At 40.0% G+C, this 23,890-nt stretch overlaps 1 protein-coding gene across 2 annotated transcripts in view; it reads right to left on the minus strand.

The window, feature by feature from the left end:
* Window positions 1–23,890, minus strand: part of LOC126194674 (etoposide-induced protein 2.4) — a 50,437-nt gene that overhangs the window by 12,697 nt on the left and 13,850 nt on the right. For both annotated transcript variants that reach the window (XM_049932873.1, XM_049932874.1), the window contains exons 5-6: window positions 22,322–22,545; window positions 15,621–15,695 (exon numbers count right to left, since the gene is read on the minus strand). In XM_049932873.1, coding sequence (XP_049788830.1) covers window positions 15,621–15,695; window positions 22,322–22,545 — 299 coding nt within the window. The remainder of the gene's footprint in view (window positions 1–15,620; window positions 15,696–22,321; window positions 22,546–23,890) is intronic.

Here is a 23,890-nt window from a genome sequence, read left to right on the forward strand (position 1 = left end):
ACATGAAGCAAAGTCATGAGGATAGCCAGGCCGACACAACGACACAAAAAAGAATGCTAAGAGAAGGAATGGAAGGGGCAAAGGGAAAGGAAGAAGGCCAGGGAAGGAGAAGGGAAAGCAGCCCAGAAAAGGATAAGGCTGCAATAGCTCAGGGACCCATGCGCACCACTCATGTACCCCAGGTGGGACAAATTTTGAGATCTCAAGGGTAAGTAAAGACATAATTTGGCAAAAAAATGTAAGGACTTCTGTATTTCTAAACATGTGAGCAAAAATCTAAAGTACTAACATCAACATCTTTTGCAATGAACTGTGTTTAGATGGAGAAAGCAAGTCAAATGTTATATATGTTTCATTAAGACCACAGATGTTATTTTATTTCGAAAAAACTAAACACATTTGATGACAAAAATATGTATTTCATTGGAATCACAAGACAGATTTAAAATATCTTCACTGATTTCAGAAATAATTTCAGAAAAAAGTAGACCTCTTGAAAGAAGTGTATTAGGCAGTGATGAGTTGTGTAAACCAACACTATATGCGACTTCCAATAAAATGTTGGTTCTAGTATGTTTGTTATGGTCGGTTATTGCCCACTGTGTTATGACTATTATTTTACTGGTACTTTGTGGTTTTTCTTTCACAATACATGTGAGTGCACAGTGTACAAACTGCCGGTGACTGCCACTTTTTCCTCCTCTTATCAACCATACTTTCTAATATATTAACTACTTTCAAAGTGCCAAAATGTATTAGAATAAATAAAATGTCTATAAAATGCTGCACTGTACATTGTCCTTGCAGTGAGACAGTCGCAATTCCTGCTGATACCTGTTGCCCACGGCCTCTGGCCTGCTGAGGGGCACTGCAGTCCTAAGTCCATGGATAAACCACGAAAATCTGCTGCATTACACCACACACAAACAGACTCGACCTGCAGGCAGATCAGTGAAACTAGATCAGATGGGCAGGGCCTGCACATTAGTGGGAAATGATGGGCTTCAGATTGGCAGGTTCAATCCGTTAGAGATACCTACATAAATGGCCTGTGGCTTTGGCCCGTCATGGAAGTCCATCAGTGTGGCCAGCTATCTACACATGTCACAGGCACCAAGTTGGCGAAATGAGACCACAGTGATCAATCCATGCAACAGATAACTTGCGTGAATACTCTCACCATAAAGATGATAACTGAGCTGCAGACAGGCACATAGAAAAGACAATCACACTCTCACAACTAAATTTTTGGCCGTAGCCTTTGTCAGCGGATTTCCCTGACACGTTTGAAATTCCCTGATAGTCCCTGATTTCCAGAACTCATGGCAACACTGACAACAGTATACTTGAGAACTGGCAAATGTGATGAACTGTAATCATTCCAATATTGTGCGACATTTGCACATGATGGAAGGTTCACAAATTGGGTGTGTGGGTACTGCAAGCCCTAAGACAAATTTTTAAAAAAAGTTCAGTGGGTGGCCATATGTGCATTTCTGCTTGCTCATCATCAACTGGCTCGTGAATGATACCAACCATTCGTACCTTTATCATTACGGGTGATGGGAAATTGTATCTTTATGCTAATGTAAGGAAAAGAAAGGAACGGGTGGAAAAAAAAAAAAAAAAGCAACAACTTCCCACATGAATACCTACACACATCCACAAAAGAAAATGTTATACATCTGGTGGAACAGCAACGGTGTGGAATACTACAAATTGCTCCCCCACGACATAACCATCACTGCTGACGTTGAGGAGATGTCTTGCACACGCAATCCAAGAACAATGACCTGGAAGACTACATGAAGTGATGCTACTCCACAATGATGCCTGCCCACATTCTGCTAGTCCGACAAGAAACACTAAACAGGAATTGGGTTGTAAAGACATTCCACATCCACCTTATATGCCTGATCTTGTGCCCTCCAATTTTCACCTTTACTGTTCACTAATGAACAATCTTCAAGGAACTTTCTTTCTACGTCAAAATGTGTTTCGCACATGGCTTGATGAGTCCTTCACCTCAATATCATGTGATTTCTACAGTCATGGAATACAAAAGTTACTGCAGCTCGCAGCATTGCCAGGCTGTTGCTAATGGTGAAGGCCAATATTTACTAGTAATTAAAGTCTATTATGTGCAACTGTTACACTTATTAAGCTTGTGGAAAAAGCTTTGAACTTATGCACCAACCGAATATATACTGATGGTTAAAAAAAATACAGCATAAAACAATTAATGTAGACATAAGAATTTCAGATATATATTTGTCTACATAAAATATTTATGTGATTAACATTGCAAGATCACAGGTTAATGTAAGAGTGAGATAACCCATTGTAAATGTGAAATGCTGGTACATTAAAAACTGGTGTGATCACCAGACTGCTGAATGCAAGAATCTAAACATATGTGCATTGTTGTACAGGTCCAGATGTCAGTTTGTGAGATGGAGGTCCATGCCTGTTGCACTTGATCAGTCGATACAGGGATGGTTAATGCTGTTTGTGGATGATGCTGGAGTTCCCTTCCAATGATTTGCTTGACTGGAGACAGATCTAGTGATCAAGCAGACCGAGGTAACGTGTCTGAAGTCAGCAGAGTACGTCGAGTTACAACAGCGGTACGTGGGCGAGCATTATCCGGTTGGAAAACACCTCCCGGAATGCTGTTCACGAATGGCAGCTCAGCAGGTCGAGTAACCAAACTGACATACAAATTTGCAGTCAGGGTCCACGGGATAACCACGAGAGTGCTCCTGTTGTCTAACAAAATCGCACCCAGACCATAACTCCAGGTGTAGGACAGACAGGTTGGTTACAGACCCGCAACTGGCATTGTGCTAACCGACACAGGGCCATCAGTGGCACTGAGGCAGAACCAGCTTTCATCAGAAAACACAACAGACCTCTACCCTGCCCTCCAATGAGCTCTCTTTTGACACCCCGAAGTCACAAATGGGGGTGGTTTGGAGTCAGTGGAACGCACACTACAGGGCTTCTGACCCGGAGATGTGCTTGAAGTAACTGATTTGTAAAAGTTCACTGAGGTGCTAAAATTGCTGCTGCTGACATAGTATGATATGCTAGAGCCATACGCCAAACATGGTCTTCCCTCTCAGTAGTGCCATTTGGCTGTCCACAACCTGGTCTTCCCGCCAATGTGCTTTCTCATAACCAACACTGCCAACAATCGTTTACAGTGGCTACATTCCTGCCAAGTCTCTGCAATACTGCAGAAGGAACATCCAGCCTTTCATAGCACTATTACACAATCTCATTCAAACTAGGTGAGATGTTGATAAAGATGTCTTTGTTGCCTTAAAAGCATCCCTGACTAACATCATGAGTTGATGTTCAATCAACAAGGTACCTAATGCTCACAAGCATTACAGCACATACTTAAAGCAAATGTGATTTGCCTCCTCATAGTGGCACTACTAGTCTCGCTGTTAAGTTGGTGTGAAATTTGAACGGACATCATCTTCCAGACTCAGAAACATGTCTAGCAACTTTCATTTATGTCACACAAATCCTTCCCAGTGTTACGATTTTTTCCCCCTCAATGTATGACTCTGGTAACCCAGTCGCAATGATGAATTGCAGCGTGCTATAATTTAGCTTCACACGATGTCATGTGAAGCTCTCTAATGCAGGCCTATCTCTATGATTATAATAACTGTATATGTTAAGCTGCTGACAGGCACAATTAAAAAACACTTTCATAATGCTTTCAGTCACGGGCTTTGTCAGCAGAAGAGATAACACACCATTTACACACACAAGCAAGCACACATCATGCGTACATGAACGCCAAAAATAGCATCTCAAGTCAGAATGCATTCTGGCCCGAGATGCGGAGATGGCAGTCAAGTGTGCATCAGGTGCACTTGCTTGTGTGTACGAATGGTGTGTGGTGCTCTTTTGCTGATGAAGGCTGTGGCCAAAAGCTTCAGGTAAGTGTCATAATTGTGTGCTTCTGCAAATTAATGAGTTACGGTAAGTAGCAACCTGTCTTTTTCCTATGTTGCTGATATTCCTACCTGGCATTTCCATTGTTTAATAATGGTCTATGTGATGCTGAATCGTGGAAGGATCCAGTAGTATTCGGTTAGTGCAGAATATGAAACGTGTTTATTTAGTGAGCAGGTTGTGTGTGTGTGTGCGTGTGTGTGTGTGTGTGTGTGTGTGTGTGTGTGTGTGTGTTTTGATTCTGGTGTGGTTATATGTTGAATTGAATTGAATTTTATTTGATCCTGTAAGATTACATTGTGTACAGTAAATGTACGTGTAATATAGGACATGTCAAAGTATTAAAATTCTTTATCACTTATTTTTCTACACCTTTAGCTTACATTTTTATATCACTGATAATGAGTAACAATATATACAAATTTAATGGCATAAGTATTCTGCAACACTGTAAAACTCTTTTTCAATGAGATAGTCTTTGAGTTTCTTTGCAAAGTCATTGTGAAGTACACTATCTTGCAGGGTTTTGGGCAGACTTCTTAGTAGTCTGATACCAGAGTACTGGGGTCCTTTTTCTAGCATTGCCAGTCGGTGGGGTATGCTCCGTACTTCATTCTTCTTTCTTGTATTGTGGGTGTGTACACTAGCATTTGTAATCCAGTCCTCACTACCTTTTGTGATGTACATTATTGTTTTGCATATATACAACGATGAAAAAATTAAGATACCTAAATTCTTGAAACAGTTTCTGCATGTTTCAGAGGTCTTTCTTCTTAAAATGGTCCTAATTGCTTTTTTTTGTAATGTGAACACTCGTTTTGTCTCTTGTTTGTTTGAGTTTCCCCACACAGTCACTCCATACTGTAAGTATGGTTCGAAAAGTCCATGATACACTGTACACAGAAGGTTCTTGTCTGAATACTGTGATAGCTGCATCATTAAGAATATGACAGAGCTCAGTTTCTTACAGGCATTATTAATATGTTTTTTCCATTTCAGTTCATTATCCACAAGAATACCTAAGAATCTAGCAGATTCTACTTCTTCCAGCCTTGTTCCACCAACCTCTAAATCCATGTCTACAGCCTTTTCCTTGTTTTTAAACACTGCATACATAGTCTTTTTTAGATTTATAACCAGTTCATTTTCCAACAGCCATTGAGCTGTGACATTTGCAGATATGTATGCTCTTCTCTCAAGCTGTTCCATATTTTGGTCACTATTTAGTATTGTCATGTCATCAGCATACAACATTTTCTTTTCTTCCTCCTCAACACTTATATCATTAACAAATACATTAAATAACAATGGCCCCATTACCGAACCCTGCGGCACTCCATATGTGATGGATTTGGTTTCTGATTGGTACGAGTCTCCTAATGATACATACTGCTTGCGGTTGCACAAGTATGATTTTTTCCATTCACCTGGTTGCCCCCCGAATGCCATAGTTGCTTAATGTTTGTATCAGCATTTCATGGTCAATGGTGTCAAATGCCTTTGAAAGATCCAGAAACATTGCAGAGACAACCTTTTTCTCATCTAAGGGCTGTAAAATGTATTCTGTTAGACTGACAATTGCTGATTCTGTAGATTTACCCTTTCTGAAACCATGTTGTGAGGTCATGAGAATGTTATGTTTGTCCAAATAGTTAACTAATCTGGTATACATAAGCATTTCTAGGATTTTTGAGAAACCTGATATCAGTGAAACTGGTCTGTAGTTGTTGGGATCATCCTTACACCCTTTCTTGTACACTAGCACTACCTTCGTTATCTTCAGTTTTTCTGGAAAAATTGCATCTCTGAAAGAACAGTTTGCTATGTTCAGCAGTGGTGTTGTTATCTCCTCACATACCAGCTTTATTACATGATTTGATATTTCATCATCACCAGCTGATTTCTTGGACTTCAGTTTCTGTATAGTTTTCCGCAATTCATCTTCCGTGACTGGTCTTAAGAACATAGTACTGCATGATCTTTTTGGTACCTTAATACCCTTCTGTTTTTGACTATTTATTTCCAATTTTAGGTTTTCTACTCCACTGATATAGTTATTATTCAGTATGTTTGCTATTTCCATACCATCTGTGACCACTGTGTTGTCTACTTTGTTTGACCCATCTTTTTCCTTTCTTTCAGCATTGATTGCATTCCAAGCTGCCTTTGCCTTGTTTTTTGAGTTCGCTATAGTGGTGTCGAATGCTCTTGCTTTCGCTTCTCTTATTGTTTTTCTATACTTCTTTTTTAACATTTTATAGTTTTCAGCTTCGCCCATCCGTCTCACGTCCTGAAGCTTCCTTCGCTGTTCTAGTATTTCACTCGTAATCCACTGTGTTTGATCTTGATGCCTTTCTTGTCTCTTTACTTTGGGAAATGCTACATTAAAATGGTACTTAATTGTCGAAATAAATGCATCATATTTTTCATTTACACTCTGGGCCTGTAGGGTTTCATTCCAGGTTTCCTTACTTAACATTGTTCTAAAGATGTTGATATTTTGTTCATTGATGATCCTAATTTCTTTGGTTGTTTGTTTTGGTTCTGATACTGTGTCATTACTTCTGCAAAAGCTGATTAGTTGTCCATGATGATCAGATATTTCTGTCTGAACTACATGTGACTCATAGTTACACATATTAGTAATTATGTTGTTAATAATTGTCTCACTTTGTGAAGTCACTCTTGTTGGTGCAGTTATTGTCACCTTCATGTTATGCTGTATTAACAATTCTTCAAAATCCTGTCTTATTTTTGTGTCTTTTCCCATGTCAATGTTGAAGTCTCCACATATAATAAGATTTCTCTTCATATTCATTCTCAATAAGCTAGCAACTTTTTTTTAGAAAGATGCTAATATTGCCACATGGTGACCTGTACACACAAAACACTCTAAAATCCTCTGCCACTATACCAGTAACTTCAAAGTCTTTTTCTCTAGCTATGGGAAATGTAGCAGCTTCACTGTTTACATTCTTTGATAGAGTACCTGTTTTAATATATATACCAACGCCACCACCCTTATATTTAGATCTGCAGAAGTAACTAGCTAGTTTGTAGTCCTTAATTGCCACATTATGTATTTTACTTTCAGTTAGTCCATGTTCAGTTATGCATAATATGTCTGGTCTTACTTCACTCAGGAGTACTTCTGCTTCTAATTTTTTGTTACCAAAGTATTGAATATTTTGATGAAGTACTTTTCTGTAATTTTTCTTTTGTTAGTTTACATGTTGTGAGCTGTATTCTGGGGCAAATTCTTTAGTATCGTCTTTTTTTGTATGGTGCTTATATTTTTCTTTTCCAGCTGGAGTGTATGATTTTTCATCCCCTTCAGGCCATATTAGTTTCCCTTGCATCTAATGATTTTGCAGACATCTGCAAACATTCTGCTGAACGTTACAGATCCCAGTCTATTTAAAGGCAAGCCATCCTTCGCTAGTGAGTTTTCACATAGGAATTTGTTTGGGTCTATAAAAATTGCCCCAAGACGATCACATTGTCCTTTAAGAGCACAGTTTATTTTGGCGATATATTCTTCACTCACCGACCTTCTGTTTATGATTCCGCTAAGTATCAGACGAGATCCTGCATACATATTTCTTGCAGAACGAATCATGTTTCTTGTTTCGCTTGCCATTTCTTCCTCACTGCTGCTCCTTAACGAATTCGTCCCAACATGTGTAAACACCCCATTATAGTTATGTCTGGTTTCAGAATCTGGTTCTGTAGTATCTTGTCTTGCATTTACCATATTTTTAAAATGTTTACCGAGTTGATGCGTTCTAATACCAGGTCGTACGTCGATCTTGCAATTGCGGACAGCGATATTCTTCAGCAGCAAATCGCCAATTATTAAAAAGTCATTTTCCTTTTGTTGCATATCTGTCGCCTTGTTTTTCCTTTTGCTGTACGTCACCACCTTCCATTTATATTTATCTTCCGGTTTTTGGCTTACTGAGTTTACCGAGACATCAATGGGAACACTTGAAATGTTGTTTTTAAAGTACGATCGGTCATTCGTATTTTCGCGATCTTCTTGCTTTTCCGTTTGATGGCTTTTACACACACAGGACTTCTTTTCTTGTATTAATGTATCGTTTTCTTTCTTGATGGTTGAAAGTTCGGTTTTTAATGCCTCAATGTCACTTTGTAGTAACTTTATAATTTCGTTTTTTTGTATCAACTGCACTTACAAGATTGGCCGTTTCGTCACGTAAACAACCGTGACATGTCCACGGAAAATCATCGCTGACGAACTTTAGATTTACTTTCGCGCACTTTTCGTGTAACCAGAAGTTGCATTTGATACACAGAATACCCTTCATCACACGCTTTTTACATTCTCTACACGAAGAACTGTTCATTTTTTGCCTTTTTAACGAGAGAGAAGCGTCACTACACTTTCCTATCGGCGCCATCTTAACTCTCACTGTGATGAAATACAGAATAAAAGGGCCAGACACATGATTGGGACTCAAACACATCAAGAAAGAAAGCCAGACAAGGAACTGGAAGTGAACTGCCCAACCGATGTGGCAGTTTGGCAACTGCAAACGGTTCAAGTGTGATGTTGAGCACTCCACCTGGAGGAAACCAGCTCCAACAAGTGAAGCATCTACTATCAAGTAATTTTAACCGGACTGAAGTCACTTATGTACAAATCAAATCATAGAACTTTAGAAGTTTGAGTTTTGCAACGTAATTAAAGTATCTGTGAAAGGAAAAAATGGGGGAGGGAGCGGGGGTTGGTGGTTCTGCCACACTGAAAGTATGAAAGTAGACTTAAGGTCTAGTCAACTCAAAAGGTGACTTTTGATCAGGAAACTACTGGGTAATAATAGCATCAGCAACTGCCAGTAAACTCAGTGAGCAATAAAACTGGAACATCAATACCAACCACTGTTGTATTGGTTTATATATCCATATCATGAGCTCACGGACGATGAAGTTGAGAGAATTCATGGAAAAAGTGTCAAGTTTGATGATAGGATGGATGTAACTGCTTGTGGCAAAGACATTCTCCAAAAATTTGAAAGACAAGCTTTCAACTGGATTGCTTCAAGGTTATTACTGAGATACACAAATCTCCAACAAACTGGTCTACTGTGTATAAACTAAATCTGAACCTCCTACACATAGATTCCCAACAAAATGCTATTTCAGGCAACAGCAGGAAGCGAGGCTACTGGAAACGAACAGAAGGGAAACAGAAACTATAATTAAATGATAAATGTAATGTGTCATACAGTTATGATCAGACACCAAGTAGTATAGTGCTGATTTGTAGTTACAAAATCAGCGCAGTGTATTCAGTATTTATATTACGAATTTTTTCAGCCATGTATTTTCCAGATTGACTTAAACATGCATGGTTTGGACTTCACAAATAAGAATAGAGAATAATTAAGTAAGAATGTTAATAATTATAGGCCTCAGTCATTGCTACTGGGTGTTTTCAAAAAGGTCATGTCTAACAGAGCGTTGGCCTATTTCTTCAAGCAAAACTTATTGCTCAATTTTCCATTTCAGTTTTAAAAACAAGTCAAGTTGATAAGACAATAAATTTCTTTTTGCACGAAATAATGGAATATTGTTTTATAACAAATGCAACAGTTGTTTTCATTCTGTGATTTAATTAAGAGAGTTATAGTATATCACTAAATAACATTTTTATGTCATTGTATGGACAAAAAAATCTTATCACCAAGCAGAGGCACGAGAAAACATACAAAACTCATGGAAATGCGCAAGCTTTCAGAGCCAGTGACTGCTCCTCTTGGCAGGAGGGTTGAAAGGAAGAGGGCTGAAGAAAGAGGACTGGCAACTTTTCCATAACTCACACCATTTCCTAAACCTCACCAGTCCTATTCCTTCATCCTCACTTCTTTCCTTTTGGCCAGGAGGAGGAGCCACTGGCTCCGAGAGCTTGCAAATTTCTATAACAATGGATCAATATGTTTTCTCCTAGTGCCAGCTGGTGAGTAAATTTTTTAGCTGTTCAATTACATTATCAAAAATTGATCATTTTCTTTGATAAATAACATTACTGTATTAGAGAAAGCATTCATTTTCTTTCAGACTTCTGTGAGTCGCAAGAAACAGGTTTACAGTTTCTTACAACAGAATATGAGGTAGTATCTGACTTGGGCAGTGTCCTATGAAGTGTTCTCCAAGGTTCCACTCCCAACTACTTTCAAAAACATTAATCAATTCTAAGGAAACTTTGTGCCGCAAATCACAGTTTATATTTACTCTTTAATTCATAATATCCAGAATGATATTCAGTTTTTTTACTAGTAGTGCTGCTGAATTTAAGACTATGATCATACGAAAGAGCCATTTTTCATAGTCCGAAATATTAAAAACTGTGATTTGGTTTGGCCACAGATGAAGGGGGGAGACGTCTGTCATACCTGTAGAACAAAAATATTGCAAGCATTTTTGTCCAACTGAGCTTTGAGATTCCAGGGCCAATTTCAAAACAAATGTTATGAAACTAATAGCAAAAGCAGTCAGAACATCCAAGTAGCTTCATTTACAGACGTGTCACTCAAAACTTCCTTTACTAAACAGTGTACTAGATAATTTAAAACATATGTGAACAACATTTATAAAGCTTTAGATCAAAAGATATTATGAAATTAATAACTGTTTTATATTTATGTTCTCACATAAGTATGGAAAATACAGAAAGGGGTAGATAGCTGCTTTTAACAACCTATTATCTTGAGTGGTACCATACAATGACATCAAGCTCCCATGTGAAACTCTTGCCACATTTTGAAACTCATGACAGCACAGATATGGTAGTACTAGAACCTTACATGCTGTAGGTATGTTATGCTGGGCTGACAGATTTCCAGACCAGTTCTCATTTTACAGGGGCTTCCCTGCTATAAATGTGAATGCAATGCAACACTGAATAACAGGCAATCCTTCCACATGGTTAACAGCAGTGCTAGTAAATATCAGTACTTATGTATTCGAAGCTGATATGAAATAAACTAAAAAGAAAAACTGTGTTTCCAAAACCATTTTATTTATGGATTTAGACTTTGACGTCAAATTTTTGGTTACCTGACAGAATGTCCATGTGACATTTGAGAATGAGGTGGAGGTGGTGATGATGGTGATGATGATGAAAATAATAATAATCCCAACAGTGGTTGTCGAAAGATTATTCATTGTCTCCTTGAAAATATATTTCTCTAAGTTAAACAAGATGTTGGCAGGTTCTACTGATAGCCAGTAATATTTTTTTTAAGAAAATCAGATGCTGCATTTACTTATACTTGGAATGTAATGTGAATCACTTTCTCTTACACGGTAATATTAAACGATGGAAAATTCACTAGAAAATAGGAAAACTGCACTGGGCTACGAGGGAAGAAAAGCCGCCAGGCAAAATCAAACAATGGAAAATATTACATATTATCTTGAAAATTTCTTGGGTATTCGGCCGGATAGAGTCGTCCAAAAGGCGTGATATTTCGGCAAGCCGACTTCTTGCCATCTTCAGGTGTTCTTGGTGTCTGATGGATGTTGACTTTATATAATCTCCACCCCTTTCCCGCAGCCTCCGTCTGGGTGCTTCCGAGCGGTCTGCGGCCAGTGGTGGAGGAAGGGCAGCACTGTGTGGTGGGGGAAGCACGGCGCACCGCGACAGATCATGGGCCACAGACCTTCTGTGGCTGTGGCCGCTTGTGGAACTCTGCCGTCATTGTGACAATGCATCTTCTTCTTCTTCTGCTTCTTCTTCTTCAGGTGTCCTGACAGGAGTGGATTTCCGTGCAGACTGCTGTTGTGTTGTAATCACACTCAAAGCTGGATGCCAGGCTTTGCTTAACTGGAAACTGCTGTCTTTATTTATTAGTTCGTCATGCAGCCGGATCTTCACTGCCTCTTTGAGGAGACAATCCCAGAAGGTGTTTGACTGCTGTAACACCTTTGTGCCATCATAGTTCATGTCATGTCCATGCGAGATGCAGTGCTCTGCTACGATGGACTTGGTGGGCTGTGCGTTGTCTGTGTTGCGTTTATGTTCACTACATCTCTCCTGTACCATCTGGATGGTCTGGCCTATAAACATTTTCCCACACTGGCAATGGATGCTGTTAACTCCCCGTTTCCGGAGTCCTAAGTCGTCCTTGACTGATCCTAATAATGTTTTCGTTTTGGATGGAGGGCGAAACACACACTTGACATTATATTACCTGAGTATTCTGCCGATCTTTGCCAATGTGTTCCCGACATGTGGTATGAGCGCCGTCACAACCGGTTTGTCTTCGTCCTCTGAAGGCTGTGGTCTCGGCCTCTGCGTTTTATCTGCCGTTTGTTGTAACCGTTCGTGCGGAACACGGCCTGCAAGTGCTGCAATTCAGCTGCTAGGCTGTCACAGTCTGAGATTTCGCGTGCTCTGTGCACCAGTTTCCTTAGAACACCCTCTTGCTGTGAAGGAGCATGACAGCTGGAGGCATGAAGGTACAAATCTGTATGTGTCGACTTACGGTAGACGCTGTGTCCTAGTGTGCCATCTGGTCTTCTCTAGACGAGCACATCCAGAAATGGAAGCTGGTTGTTTTCTTCTACCTCCATCACAAACTTTATATTCTGGTGCAGCGAATTCAGATGCAGCAGAAAGTCTTGCAGGCGTTGTCGTCCGTGCGGCCAGATTACGAACGTATTGTCTACATATTGAATAAAGCAAGAGGGCTTGTAGGCTGCCGACTCGAGCGCTTCTTCAAAAGCCTCCATAAACATATTGGCCACTACTGGTGATAGCGGACAGCCCATCGCTACTCCATCTGTTTGTTCGTAGTAGTTCCCATCAAATAGAAAGTATGTTGACGTAAGTACAAATTCAAAAACTTTCGTTACTGTTGGTCCGAATTTTTCTCCTATGAGGCTTAGGGAGTCTCTTAGAGGTACCCTAGTAAAGAGGGATACCACATCAAAGCTCACCATGAGGTCTTCTTGGCCCAATCAGAAGTTTTGGAGCTGCTGGACGAAATGCACGGAGTTTCTGATGTGGTGCTGACATCTGCCCACAAAGGGACTGAGCATCGACGTCAGAAGTTTTGCTAATTCATACTTTGGTGCTCCAATGTTGCTTACAATCTGGCAGAGAGGCAATCCGTAGTAGTCCGTAAAGTGTAGGAGGTGCAGCTGCTTGTGGACCAAGTTTCTTCACCATCGTATTATCTTCGAAGGTGTGCTGGAGAAGCTCAATAGTCTTCCTTTTCACTCTATTGGTAGAATCGTCTTTGATTCTCCGGTAGGTGTCGTCTTCTAATAGGTTGTACAATTTTTGCTTGTATAAATTACAAGGTAGTAGGACCGTGCAATTCCCTTTATCTGCTGGGAGGGCAACAGTCTTGGCATCTTCTCGGAGTCGCTTCAGTGCATTCCTCTCTTCCTTGGAGATGTTTGGCCTCGGGGGAGCCGCCCTGGTGAGTACACGGCATGTTTCCCCATCGTATTTCCTCTGCAGCATCACGTGGAAGTGCGAGAGCGGCCTGTTCCAATGCACTGATGAATTGTTCTGTTGGTAATGTTGTTGGTGTTGGTGCGAAATTCAGCACCTTTTTAAGTACGGATAAGGTAGCATCTTCAATTACTTTCCCTGTACAGTTAACGACAGTTCTCTGTGGTTCTTCTTGGGGTTGTTTGGCTGCAAGGCGTTCGTATTTTGCAGTTTGTCTGCAGGTGGCCGATTGGCAAGCACTGTTGGCTTGAGACCAACTAACTGCATCTACTCACTCCCACGAGTCAAGGGAAAGTGTCGAGGCAAGCTGCAAATGGAGTGAGAAGAGTTCTCTAGAGGTCTCGTCAAGTCTGCGCCGAGTGTACCAGATCCTCTCTCTGAGCAGGGCCAGTCTAGCTCTTCTAGTGATCCAGTTGGCGGCTGCGATTCTGATATGATGAGTGACCTTCGCAAAAGATGGTACGATTCGGTCCTCTTGGCATCTAAGTAGAAAGACAAGGGAGGTCAAAATGCCTCAAGTTCACGATGGAGGTAGAAGAAAACAACCAGCTTCCATTTCTGGATGTGCTCGTCAAGCGAAGAAGAGATGGCACACTAGGACACAGCGTCTACCGTAAGTCGACACATACATTTGTACCTGCATGCCTCCAGCTGTCATGCTCCTTCACAGCAAGAGGGTGTTCTAAGCGCACTGATGAACAGAGCATGCGAAATCTCGGACTGTGACAACCAAGCAGCTGAACTGCAGCACTTGCAGGACATGTTCTGCACAAACGGTTACAACAACCGGCAGATAAAACGCGTCTTAAGACTGAAGAGGCCGAGACCACAGTCTTCGGAGGACAAAGACAAACCGGTTGCGACAGTGATCATACCACATGTCGGGAACACATCGGCAAAGATCGGCAGAATACTCGGGTAATATAATGTCAAGTGCGTGTTTCGCCCTCCACCCAAAACGAATACATTATTAGGATCAGTCAAGGATGACTTAGGACTCGAGAAACCGGGAGTTTACAGCATCCCTTGCCAGTGTGGGAAAATGTATATAGACCAGACCATCCGGACGGTACAAGAGAGATGTAGTGAACATAAATGCCACAAAGACAACACTCAGCCCACCAAGTCCGCCGTAGCAGAGCACTGCATCTCACATGGACATGACATGAACTATGATGGCACAAAGGTGTTACAGCAGTCAAACATCTTCTGGGATTGTCTCCTCAAAGAGGCAGTGGAGATCCGGCTGCATGACGAACTAATAAATAAAGACAGCAATTTCCAGTTAAGCAAAGCCTGGCATCCAGCTTTGAGTGTGATTAAAACACAACGACAGTCTACACGGAAATCCACTCCTGTCAGGACACCTGAAGAAGAAGAAGAAGAAGAAGAAGAAGCATTGTCACCACGACGGCAGAGTTCCGCAAGTGGCCGTAGCCACAGAAGGACTGCGGCACATGATCTGTCATGGGGCGCCGTGCTTCCCCCACCACCGGCCGCGGACCACTCGGAAGTGCCCAGACGGAGGCTGCGGGAAAGGGGTGGAGATTATATAAAGTCGGCATCCATCAGAGGTCAATCAGACACCAAGAACGCCTGAAGATAGCAAGAAGTCGGCTTGCCAAAATATTGCGCCTTTTGGACGACTCTACCCGGCTGAATACCTGAGAAATTTTCAAGATTTCTGTACGCCGGGAAAACCTCAGATTACACATTACATATTATAATATTAGAAGTATCTAATAAGAGGCAACAACTCAATATGTACTTTAGTAAGAAGACCTCTCTCACAAGGAAACCTCTTACTAAACATTACATTAACTGAAAGAGGACACAAGGAAAATGATCGTAAGTGAAGTGATCACGCTAACACACTTGCGTACAGAGGGTGGCTGTAGCAGCAGATGTTCACCACAGAACATGGAAACAGTCTGTGACTGTAACTGATTTTGTTGGAGAAATGACAGTAGACAATGTTGATTTTTGTTAGTGACTGGTCATTCAGAACAGTAAAATCTCAGAATATGATGCACAACTATTAGGAGATTATTGTGAAAAAATGGGAATTGATTTAGTCAACAATTTAGGTATGGCTTATTACAGAGCCCTTTTCACTACCTTATTACAACAAAAAATGAGAACATTAACTATAACTTACCACACTCCAGTTACTGGCACTGCTTCATTGCCACTTATTATGAACATAGGAAATACCATAGAAAATATACAGCCGCTGAAACAGAAGCACTCAAATTACAAAACTGCCACTTATTATGTACTTTGGAAACACTGTAGAATATATACAGCTGCTGAAACTGAAGCACTCTAATCACAAAACAAAACTGTGGAATAACTAAATTAGGGACACTTATCTGGAATCTGGAGTACACAATGAAAGCACTAACACGTGTACTACAACTCTTGACATTCCGATTCCTCATTAAGCTTAGATAACCTGAAATGGCTGACATTTTCTCTGATTTGGACACAGAATGATGAAGTATCAAAGTGAAGATAAACAGGCAATGCTTATCAACAAATGATTAGACCACCATACAGTAAGTTTTAAGCAAACGGTATTCAGCTGCGAGACACTTTACAATAAGAAGGCATAATTATTTTCTCTCGGTCATACAAATGATGGAAATACATCAACAGTGGACAAGAGCTGAAAGTCACTTCTTGGTATAACTCGTTCCCAGGCTGTGGTTTATGAAGGGAGACACAGGGTACCATTTATTGGAACAACTGTGTGCTTCACGCAAAAAAAAGGTGATTTCCTCCCCCCCCCCCCCCCTTTCAACTTCATTGTGGTTGCTAATGTGCAATAACCATTCTCCACTGAAGATTTCTCCTCCATTGCAACAATCAGAGCAAACAAAGCTATATAAATGCACATCCAGTTACTTTAAGTACAAAAAGGCTGTATGGCCAGAGACTCTGCAATCCACTGAAAATTATAACTACTCAAGATAACCAGCTAAAATAATTTAAACTTTATTTTAATTTAACTATTCTGATGGCCAAGCTGAAGAAAAGGAGGATAAGGGAGGTGGGGTTGTCTTTCTGTGCATATCTCAGAAAAGCCTTTAGTGTGCTGGCGAATCCCTGAGCCCAATACAATATACAAATGGATATCTCTCTCTCTCTCTCTCTCTCTCTCTCTCTCTCTCTCTCTGTGTGTGTGTGTGGGGGGGGGGGGGGGGGGCGGCGGCGCTAATCTGTATGGATGTTGTGGAAACTCCTCTCTAGCACAAAGTATGAAAAAATATGTTCCAACGGCCTAATTTCATGATAATAAATATGAAAATGTTAGGTCACCGGAACAAATGTACATCAGAACACTCTGAGACCATTTGAAATATTTGGCTGGCACAAGTAACAGGATATTACAATGCAAATACAGATACAGCAACACTCATTTTATATTTAAATTTATTATGGAAAGTTGTTCCACTATACTGCTTTAGCACACTTCCAACTTCCCTGTAAAAATCTATCAACCGGTTACTATATGTTGCACAGACATTGCAACTGTATTGTTCTATCACTGATCTGCATCATTGTGCTGCACTTATCTGTACCCAGAATACCTGTGGTATTTACTTCCAGTTTTTTCACAGACGTAGCTTTGTAAGTTAATTTTTTAGCCGAATATTACCTATATCTAACAGTACAAGGAAAAGATGGATTGCTTCTCACTGTAAAGACGACATGTTGCAGACAGGCACAACGAAAAGACACTTATACATTAGCTTCTGGCCAAAGCCTTCTTCAGGAAAGGAACCACCGCCCTCTCCACACATACACATACCCACGCATGCACGCAAGCACACCTCACACATGAATGCCATGTCATGTGTGCATTGAGGTGTGCTTGCTTAAGTGAATGAATATGTGAGTGTTTCCTTTTCTGCTGAAAGCTAATGCATAAGTGTCTTTCTGTTGTGCCTGTCTGCAACTCAATCTGTCATCTTCACAGTGAGTAGCAATCACTTTTTCTTATACTGTTGATATTCCAAGTTGGAGTTTCCACTGTTTGATTTTACCCATATTTCAACAACACAATGATACAAAGAGCTTTAGTATATCTTTTTACAAGTAACTACACCTCGGCTTTGTTTCTAAATATACCCTTCACTGATCACCAGATGCTCCAACTATTTACATCTCTAAGGACAACTCTCCAAAATAAAACTTAGCACACTGCATCACATTATTTTACCATTTCCATTCAGATTTTGATTTGAACAAAATACCATTGCCCATGTAGTTGAACAGAGCCCACCAGGGAGCTGCATATTTCATTTATGACCCATTAATATCTCATCTGGTTTACTAGTTTACTTAAGATCAAAGCTGCATTTGTATCAGATTTCTGAACTGAAATATGTACTTTATACTTTAAGCAATGGAAAAATCTATGATGAATAATAACAATATTATGAAAAGGATAGTTGCTTCTCGCCATATAGCAGAGATACTGAGTACCTGTACCTACAGATAGGCAAACAAAAAGATTGTCAGCAAGTAAGTTTTTGGCCAAAGAGGCCTTCATCAGAAATACACACACACACACACACACACACACACACACACACACACACACACACCACAAATGACCATTTACTTGCTGACAATCTTTTTGTTGTGCCTATCTGCGGGTATTCAGCATCTCTGCTATATGGTGAGTAGCAACTATCCTTTTCATAATAATATTGTACTCATATTTTGTCACTTCAGTGGCAACATTCCACCCAAGAAACATGCCTTCCACTGAAATTCACTTCACAATGTTGGCAAAAACAGAGACACAGAAATGATAAATGAATAACACACATAGCTTCAAAGTTGAAAGCAGTATTAACAATGCATAAAAAGTAATTAAAAGAAAATATGGGTTTGATCTCAATGATCCTGTTGTAGTATCACCTCTTCTCTGATCTGACAGTTCAGTATGTCTATGTCAAATTATTAACTGTGGTAATTATGTAGCCCCACTGGCAGTGTATCATATCATAACTGAAATATACACTACGGGCACTGGTTATTCTTTGGTATTTTCATATATGCATGTATGGAACAGAGTTGTGGTTTTATATCTTCTCAGTATGCACATGCTGTGATGAGACTTGTTATCGAATGATCACAAGTCTTTTGCCATTATGTTAATTGGATGAAAATGAATTGCCAAGAGAAAGAAGTCAAATAAATGATAGTTTGTGAGACTCAAATCAAATTATATCAGCTACTTATTAATCAGTCATCAAGATTTAGTTACAATAGTACAGCTTAATGAGAATGCTGGATGCTGTTGACAGGCAATGAGAATGCTGGATGTTGCGCACAGGCCTGCTAGACAGTCAGTCAACCTATTTCAAGCCTCATGCTTCCAGCTTCACTATTTGGGCCCACACTGCACAATGTGGAGTCCCTCTGGCAGTTGACTGATCTTTCCTCACAGGAGTTGCTACCTCACCTGGATCTTCTGTATAGACTTGTGAACTAAATCAGACTAATTCTGAGAATTTAACATCAAAATGAATTTAATAATCAGAATAAAAAAATAAATAAAAAAAATAAAAAATATCATATGAAATAATTAGATTTTTTAAAATAGGATTTTCTTGGTCATCCCTTCATTTTCTCCCCTACGATCTTGCTGAAAATGTCTTGTATTAGAGTATCACGTCTAATGAGTTTTGCTTTGAGCTAGTCTCTAACTTTCAGTAGTTCTCTCTTTTCTTCTATTTCCTTTAGAGCCATCTCATTGTTTTTCCTGCCAGTCCAGCTAGTTTCTTGTAAATCTCCTCCAGAGCCACATTTCTGCAGCTTTGAGGTCAGATCTCTCCTTCGCTAGTGTCCAAATTTCCTAGCCGTATGTCAGGACACTACACACAAATCTTTTATTAGTGTGGAAATTGATGTGCTTTTCAATACAAGGTTCTTCTTATAGTGAAAGCACTCTTGGAAGGCATCGTTCTTCTTCCTCACACATCTATTGTCTTCATCCATATTGCTATTGAGATGGTAAAATTCAGTTACTTCCTTGGGTTGTTTACTACCTATTTTTACATCAGTCTTACCTCCACCACCTTTCTTGTCTATGACCATCAATCTACATCTACATCATACTCCGCAAGCCACCTAATGGTGTGTGGCGGAGGGTACTTTCGGTACCATTATCTGATCCCTCCAACCCTGTTCCATTCATGAATAGTGCATGGGAAGAATGAGTGTCGGTAAACCTCTGTATTGGCTCTAATTTCTTGAATTTTCTAGTTGTGGTCAATACACGAGATGTGTGTGGGGGGAAGTAATATGTTGTCCAACTCCTCCTGAAAAGTGCTGTCCCAAAATTTCAATAGTAAATGTCTCCATGATGCACAATGTCTCTTGTAACATCTGCCAGTGGAGTTTGTTAAGTATCTCCATAACACTCTCTCATCAGCGAAACGATCCCGTGACGAAACGCACCACTCTTTGTTGGATCTTCTCTATCTCCTCTATCAGTCCTAGTTGATGGGGATCCCAGATAGATGAACAATACTCAAGAATTGGGCGAAGAAGCGCCTTATAAGCCACTTCTTTCGTGAATGAGTTACATTTCCTTAAGATGCTTCCGATGAATCCGAGTCTGGTGTCTGCTTTTCCCACTATCTGTTTTATATGGTCATTCCACTTCAGGTCGCTGTGGATAGATATGCCCAGATATTTGACGGCACATGCTGTCCCCAGCTGTTTGTCATCAATAGTGCAGCTATACAGTAGTGGATTTCTTTTCCTACGTATGTACAATATGTTACATTTATTTACGTTCAGGGTCAACTGCCAGAGCCTGCACCATTCATCAATTCTCTGCAGGTCGTTCTGCAAATTCTTACTATCTTCTGGCATTGCTACTTTGGTATAGACAACTGCATCATCTGCCAATAGCTTAAAGAGCATCTGACTCTTTCTACTAGATCATTTATATATATTGTAAACAGCAACGGTCCTATCACACTTCCCTGTGGTACTCTGGATATTACCTTTACATCTGCTGATTTGGTTCCGTTAAGAGCGATGTGTTGAGTTCTATCTGCAATAAAGCCTTGAATCTAATCACAGGTCTGCTCCGATACTCCGTAAGCTCATGTTTTTTTTCATTAAACGCCAATGCGGAACAGTGTCAAATGCCTTACTGAAATCAAGGAACACAGCATCAACCTTAGCGTCATTGTCCACTGCGCTGTGGATCTCATGGAGGAACAGAGAGAGCTGAGTTTCGCAGGATCTCTGTTTGCAGAATCCATGTTGATTTTTATAGAGGAGATGTTCATTCTCCAAAAATGTCTTAATTCTTGAGCGTAAAACATGTTCCATAATTCTACAACAGACTGACGTCAATGACATAGATCTATAATCGTGTGGATCTCTCTCTCGGCCTTTCTTAAAAATGGGAATGACGTGCGCTTCTTTCCAGTCATTAGGTACCTTTCGTTGCTCAAGCGATCTACGATAAATTACTGCTAGAAGGGGAGCAAGATCTTTCGCATAATCTTTAAAGAATCTTATAGGTATCTCATTTGGTCCTGAAGCCTTTCCGCTACTAAGCAATTGTAGCTGCTTTTCAATTCCACAATCGGTTATCACAATATCTGTCATTTTGATGTTCGTACGATGAGTGAAATGAGGGACAGTGTTATAATCTTTTGCGGTTAAACAACTTCGGAAGACCGAATTCAGTATTTCAGCCTTCTCTCTATTCTTTCGTTTCGGAGCCAGTGTGGTCACTGAGAGAATGAATTTTGTCTTCTTGGTATTTATTTTTAGTTTTTTTATCTCCTGACTTAAGACCTTAAGCGCTCTGCTGCCTGGCACCTGAAACAACTGCAATATGAACAAAACATAGTGGTTCTTTGGAGAGCAACAATTCATTGGTGTCATGCGAGAAGAATGTAGGGTAATGGACTGAGGTTGTGACAGAGCAGTCACAATAAGCTAAGCATTAAATGTAAAAGATGCAACTTCTATTTCCATATGGTATTAATATGAGGCATCAGGTTGCTGTGACAGATGTCAACTTCATCATGTAAAAATACTGGAGTTGCCAACATAGCAGCAAACTGTTTGATCATCACAGTTTCCTGCTACACAGGTAAAGCCTTAACATTAGCCAGGACCATAAAGGAAGACTTGACTAAAAGAAACGAAAAAAAAATTACAGTGTGTTTCATTTAACAGCTCAGAAGTCTCTCACTGAAAATTTCTGAATGTAAACTTTCATACAAGTTTTCATCTTTTGCAATGTGTTCCAATGACTTCCATTCAAAGACGGAAAACTGAGTCCTTTTAGAAAATATTATAATTTTGCTGAACTTCTGCTCTGGCTTTTTTCTTCCTTTTGTCATGCATTATTTATTTCTTAGGATAAAAAATAATTTGCAAATATTTTCGTTGTCATCAATCTTTAGTATTTTTGTCTGTTTTGATGCTGCATATTACTACAGCATTATTACAAATGTATAGATATTCCTTTCTGTTGCATTAACAAAAGATGCTTACAAACTAAAAGTCATAAAAAATACTTTTTTGTTTCAGCAGTGACACTGAAATTAATCACATACACGTTTTCTACTGAGGAAAAGAATAACAGAAGAAATTTGGAAATTTGTGGTAAAGTCTTATGGGACCAAACTGCTGAGGTCATAGGTCCGTAAGCTTACACACTACTTAATCTAACTTAAACTAATTTATGCTAAGGACAACACATGCACCCATGCCCGATGGAGGACTTGTAACCTCTTAGGGGGGGGGGGAGCTGCGCGGACCATGACAAGACGCCTCAGACCGCACGGCATAACAGAAGAAACTCACCTTACAATGAATGATGAGGGCAATGCAGTGAGTACTGCGAGAGGCAGACCAAAACCCACAAAGTATGGCCAGTTGTTTTCCATGAAATTCAAACGCTGGTGTAGCTCCCAGCCCATGTTTAACCACTTATATTCAAATGAATATAGAGAATATAGCATACACATGTGAATTAGGCTCAGTAGTTCATTGAGAAACATTATTGGTAATAAGCTCACAAGCATGCTCTGAAATTAAAGAAAAAATTAAAAAATCAGTTAGCTGAGAAAAATTTATACAAACAAATGAGTAAAGAAACAAGAAAATACAGATAAATTCTGAATCATGGCAGCCTCCTGCACTCGAGGCAGCAAGATATGAAGCTTGTTATGGAAGTTAAGCAAATGTTCCTTGTGATTTTTTGAGGCAATGTGGCATATTTTAAAGTTAGCAGTACACAAGTTTGTCTTGCACTGGAATCGTTTGAAAAACAGCATCAGAGGCCAAATAATTCAGTATATATGTAACAAGTTTGGCATGTAATGTCAGGAGATTGCTCAATTCCTATAAGTTACAAAAACAAGTAAAAATGGTACGATTTAACGCTTAACTATAAATGATGCTGTATTTGATGCCCTATCTTCCACACCACATTGAAAGATTCAACCAAGAACTGACAGAATTTTATCCATTCAGATAAATGCACTTCATAGTGCCTTGAGTGTATAAAGCAGCAGTACGGGATACAGATTATGTACCTAATTAAGCAAGTTCATTTTTTTGTAATTTGTAGTTTTGGGTCAACTGAACTTACTGATACTGGACGTCAGCTTCATCCTATAACTTAATTACATAGTGGCATATTATGTCATAATGTGTGAACAGGAGGAGAACAATACATTGGCAATATTTTTTTCTTATTTTTTGGAATGTAGGTTGTGGTGATGGACTCAACTGTACTGTAGCCCAAAGTATAGATTAGGTTGAAAGGTTACACGTCAGGTGTGAGCTGGTAAAGCCAACGAATGTGAATACAAAATCTTAGTTGTGGTAAAATACTGATCTGTAGTGTACCCCAAAGCCTAGGTAAGTTTGAAAAGTGACAATCTGATTGCGAGTTGGTGAAGCAATATCTAAGGCTACAGTCAGTCCGCATACTCAACGAACCGTTAAGATGGATCTGTTTAAAACATGCAACTAACTAAGTTTTGGGAGATTTCAGTATTAAGAAAAATTAATTTGGATTTCTCTTTTCAATATGCTAAACTGTAGTACACCAGCTACATTCTAAGGGCACTGCAATATACACTCCTGGAAATGGAAAAAAGAACACATTGACACCGATGTGTCAGACCCACCATACTTGCTCCGGACACTGCGAGAGGGCTGTACAAGCAATGATCACACGCACGGCACAGCGGAAACACCAGGAACCGCGGTGTTGGCCGTCGAATGGCGCTAGCTGCGCAGCATTTGTCCACCGCCGCCGTCAGTGTCAGCCAGTTTGCCGTGGCATACGGAGCTCCATCGCAGTCTTGAACACTGGTAGCATGCCGCGACAGCGTGGACGTGAACCGTATGTGCAGTTGACGG

This window comes from Schistocerca nitens, chromosome 7 (genome assembly GCF_023898315.1).
Source record: "Schistocerca nitens isolate TAMUIC-IGC-003100 chromosome 7, iqSchNite1.1, whole genome shotgun sequence".
Classification (NCBI taxonomy): domain Eukaryota; kingdom Metazoa; phylum Arthropoda; class Insecta; order Orthoptera; family Acrididae; genus Schistocerca; species Schistocerca nitens.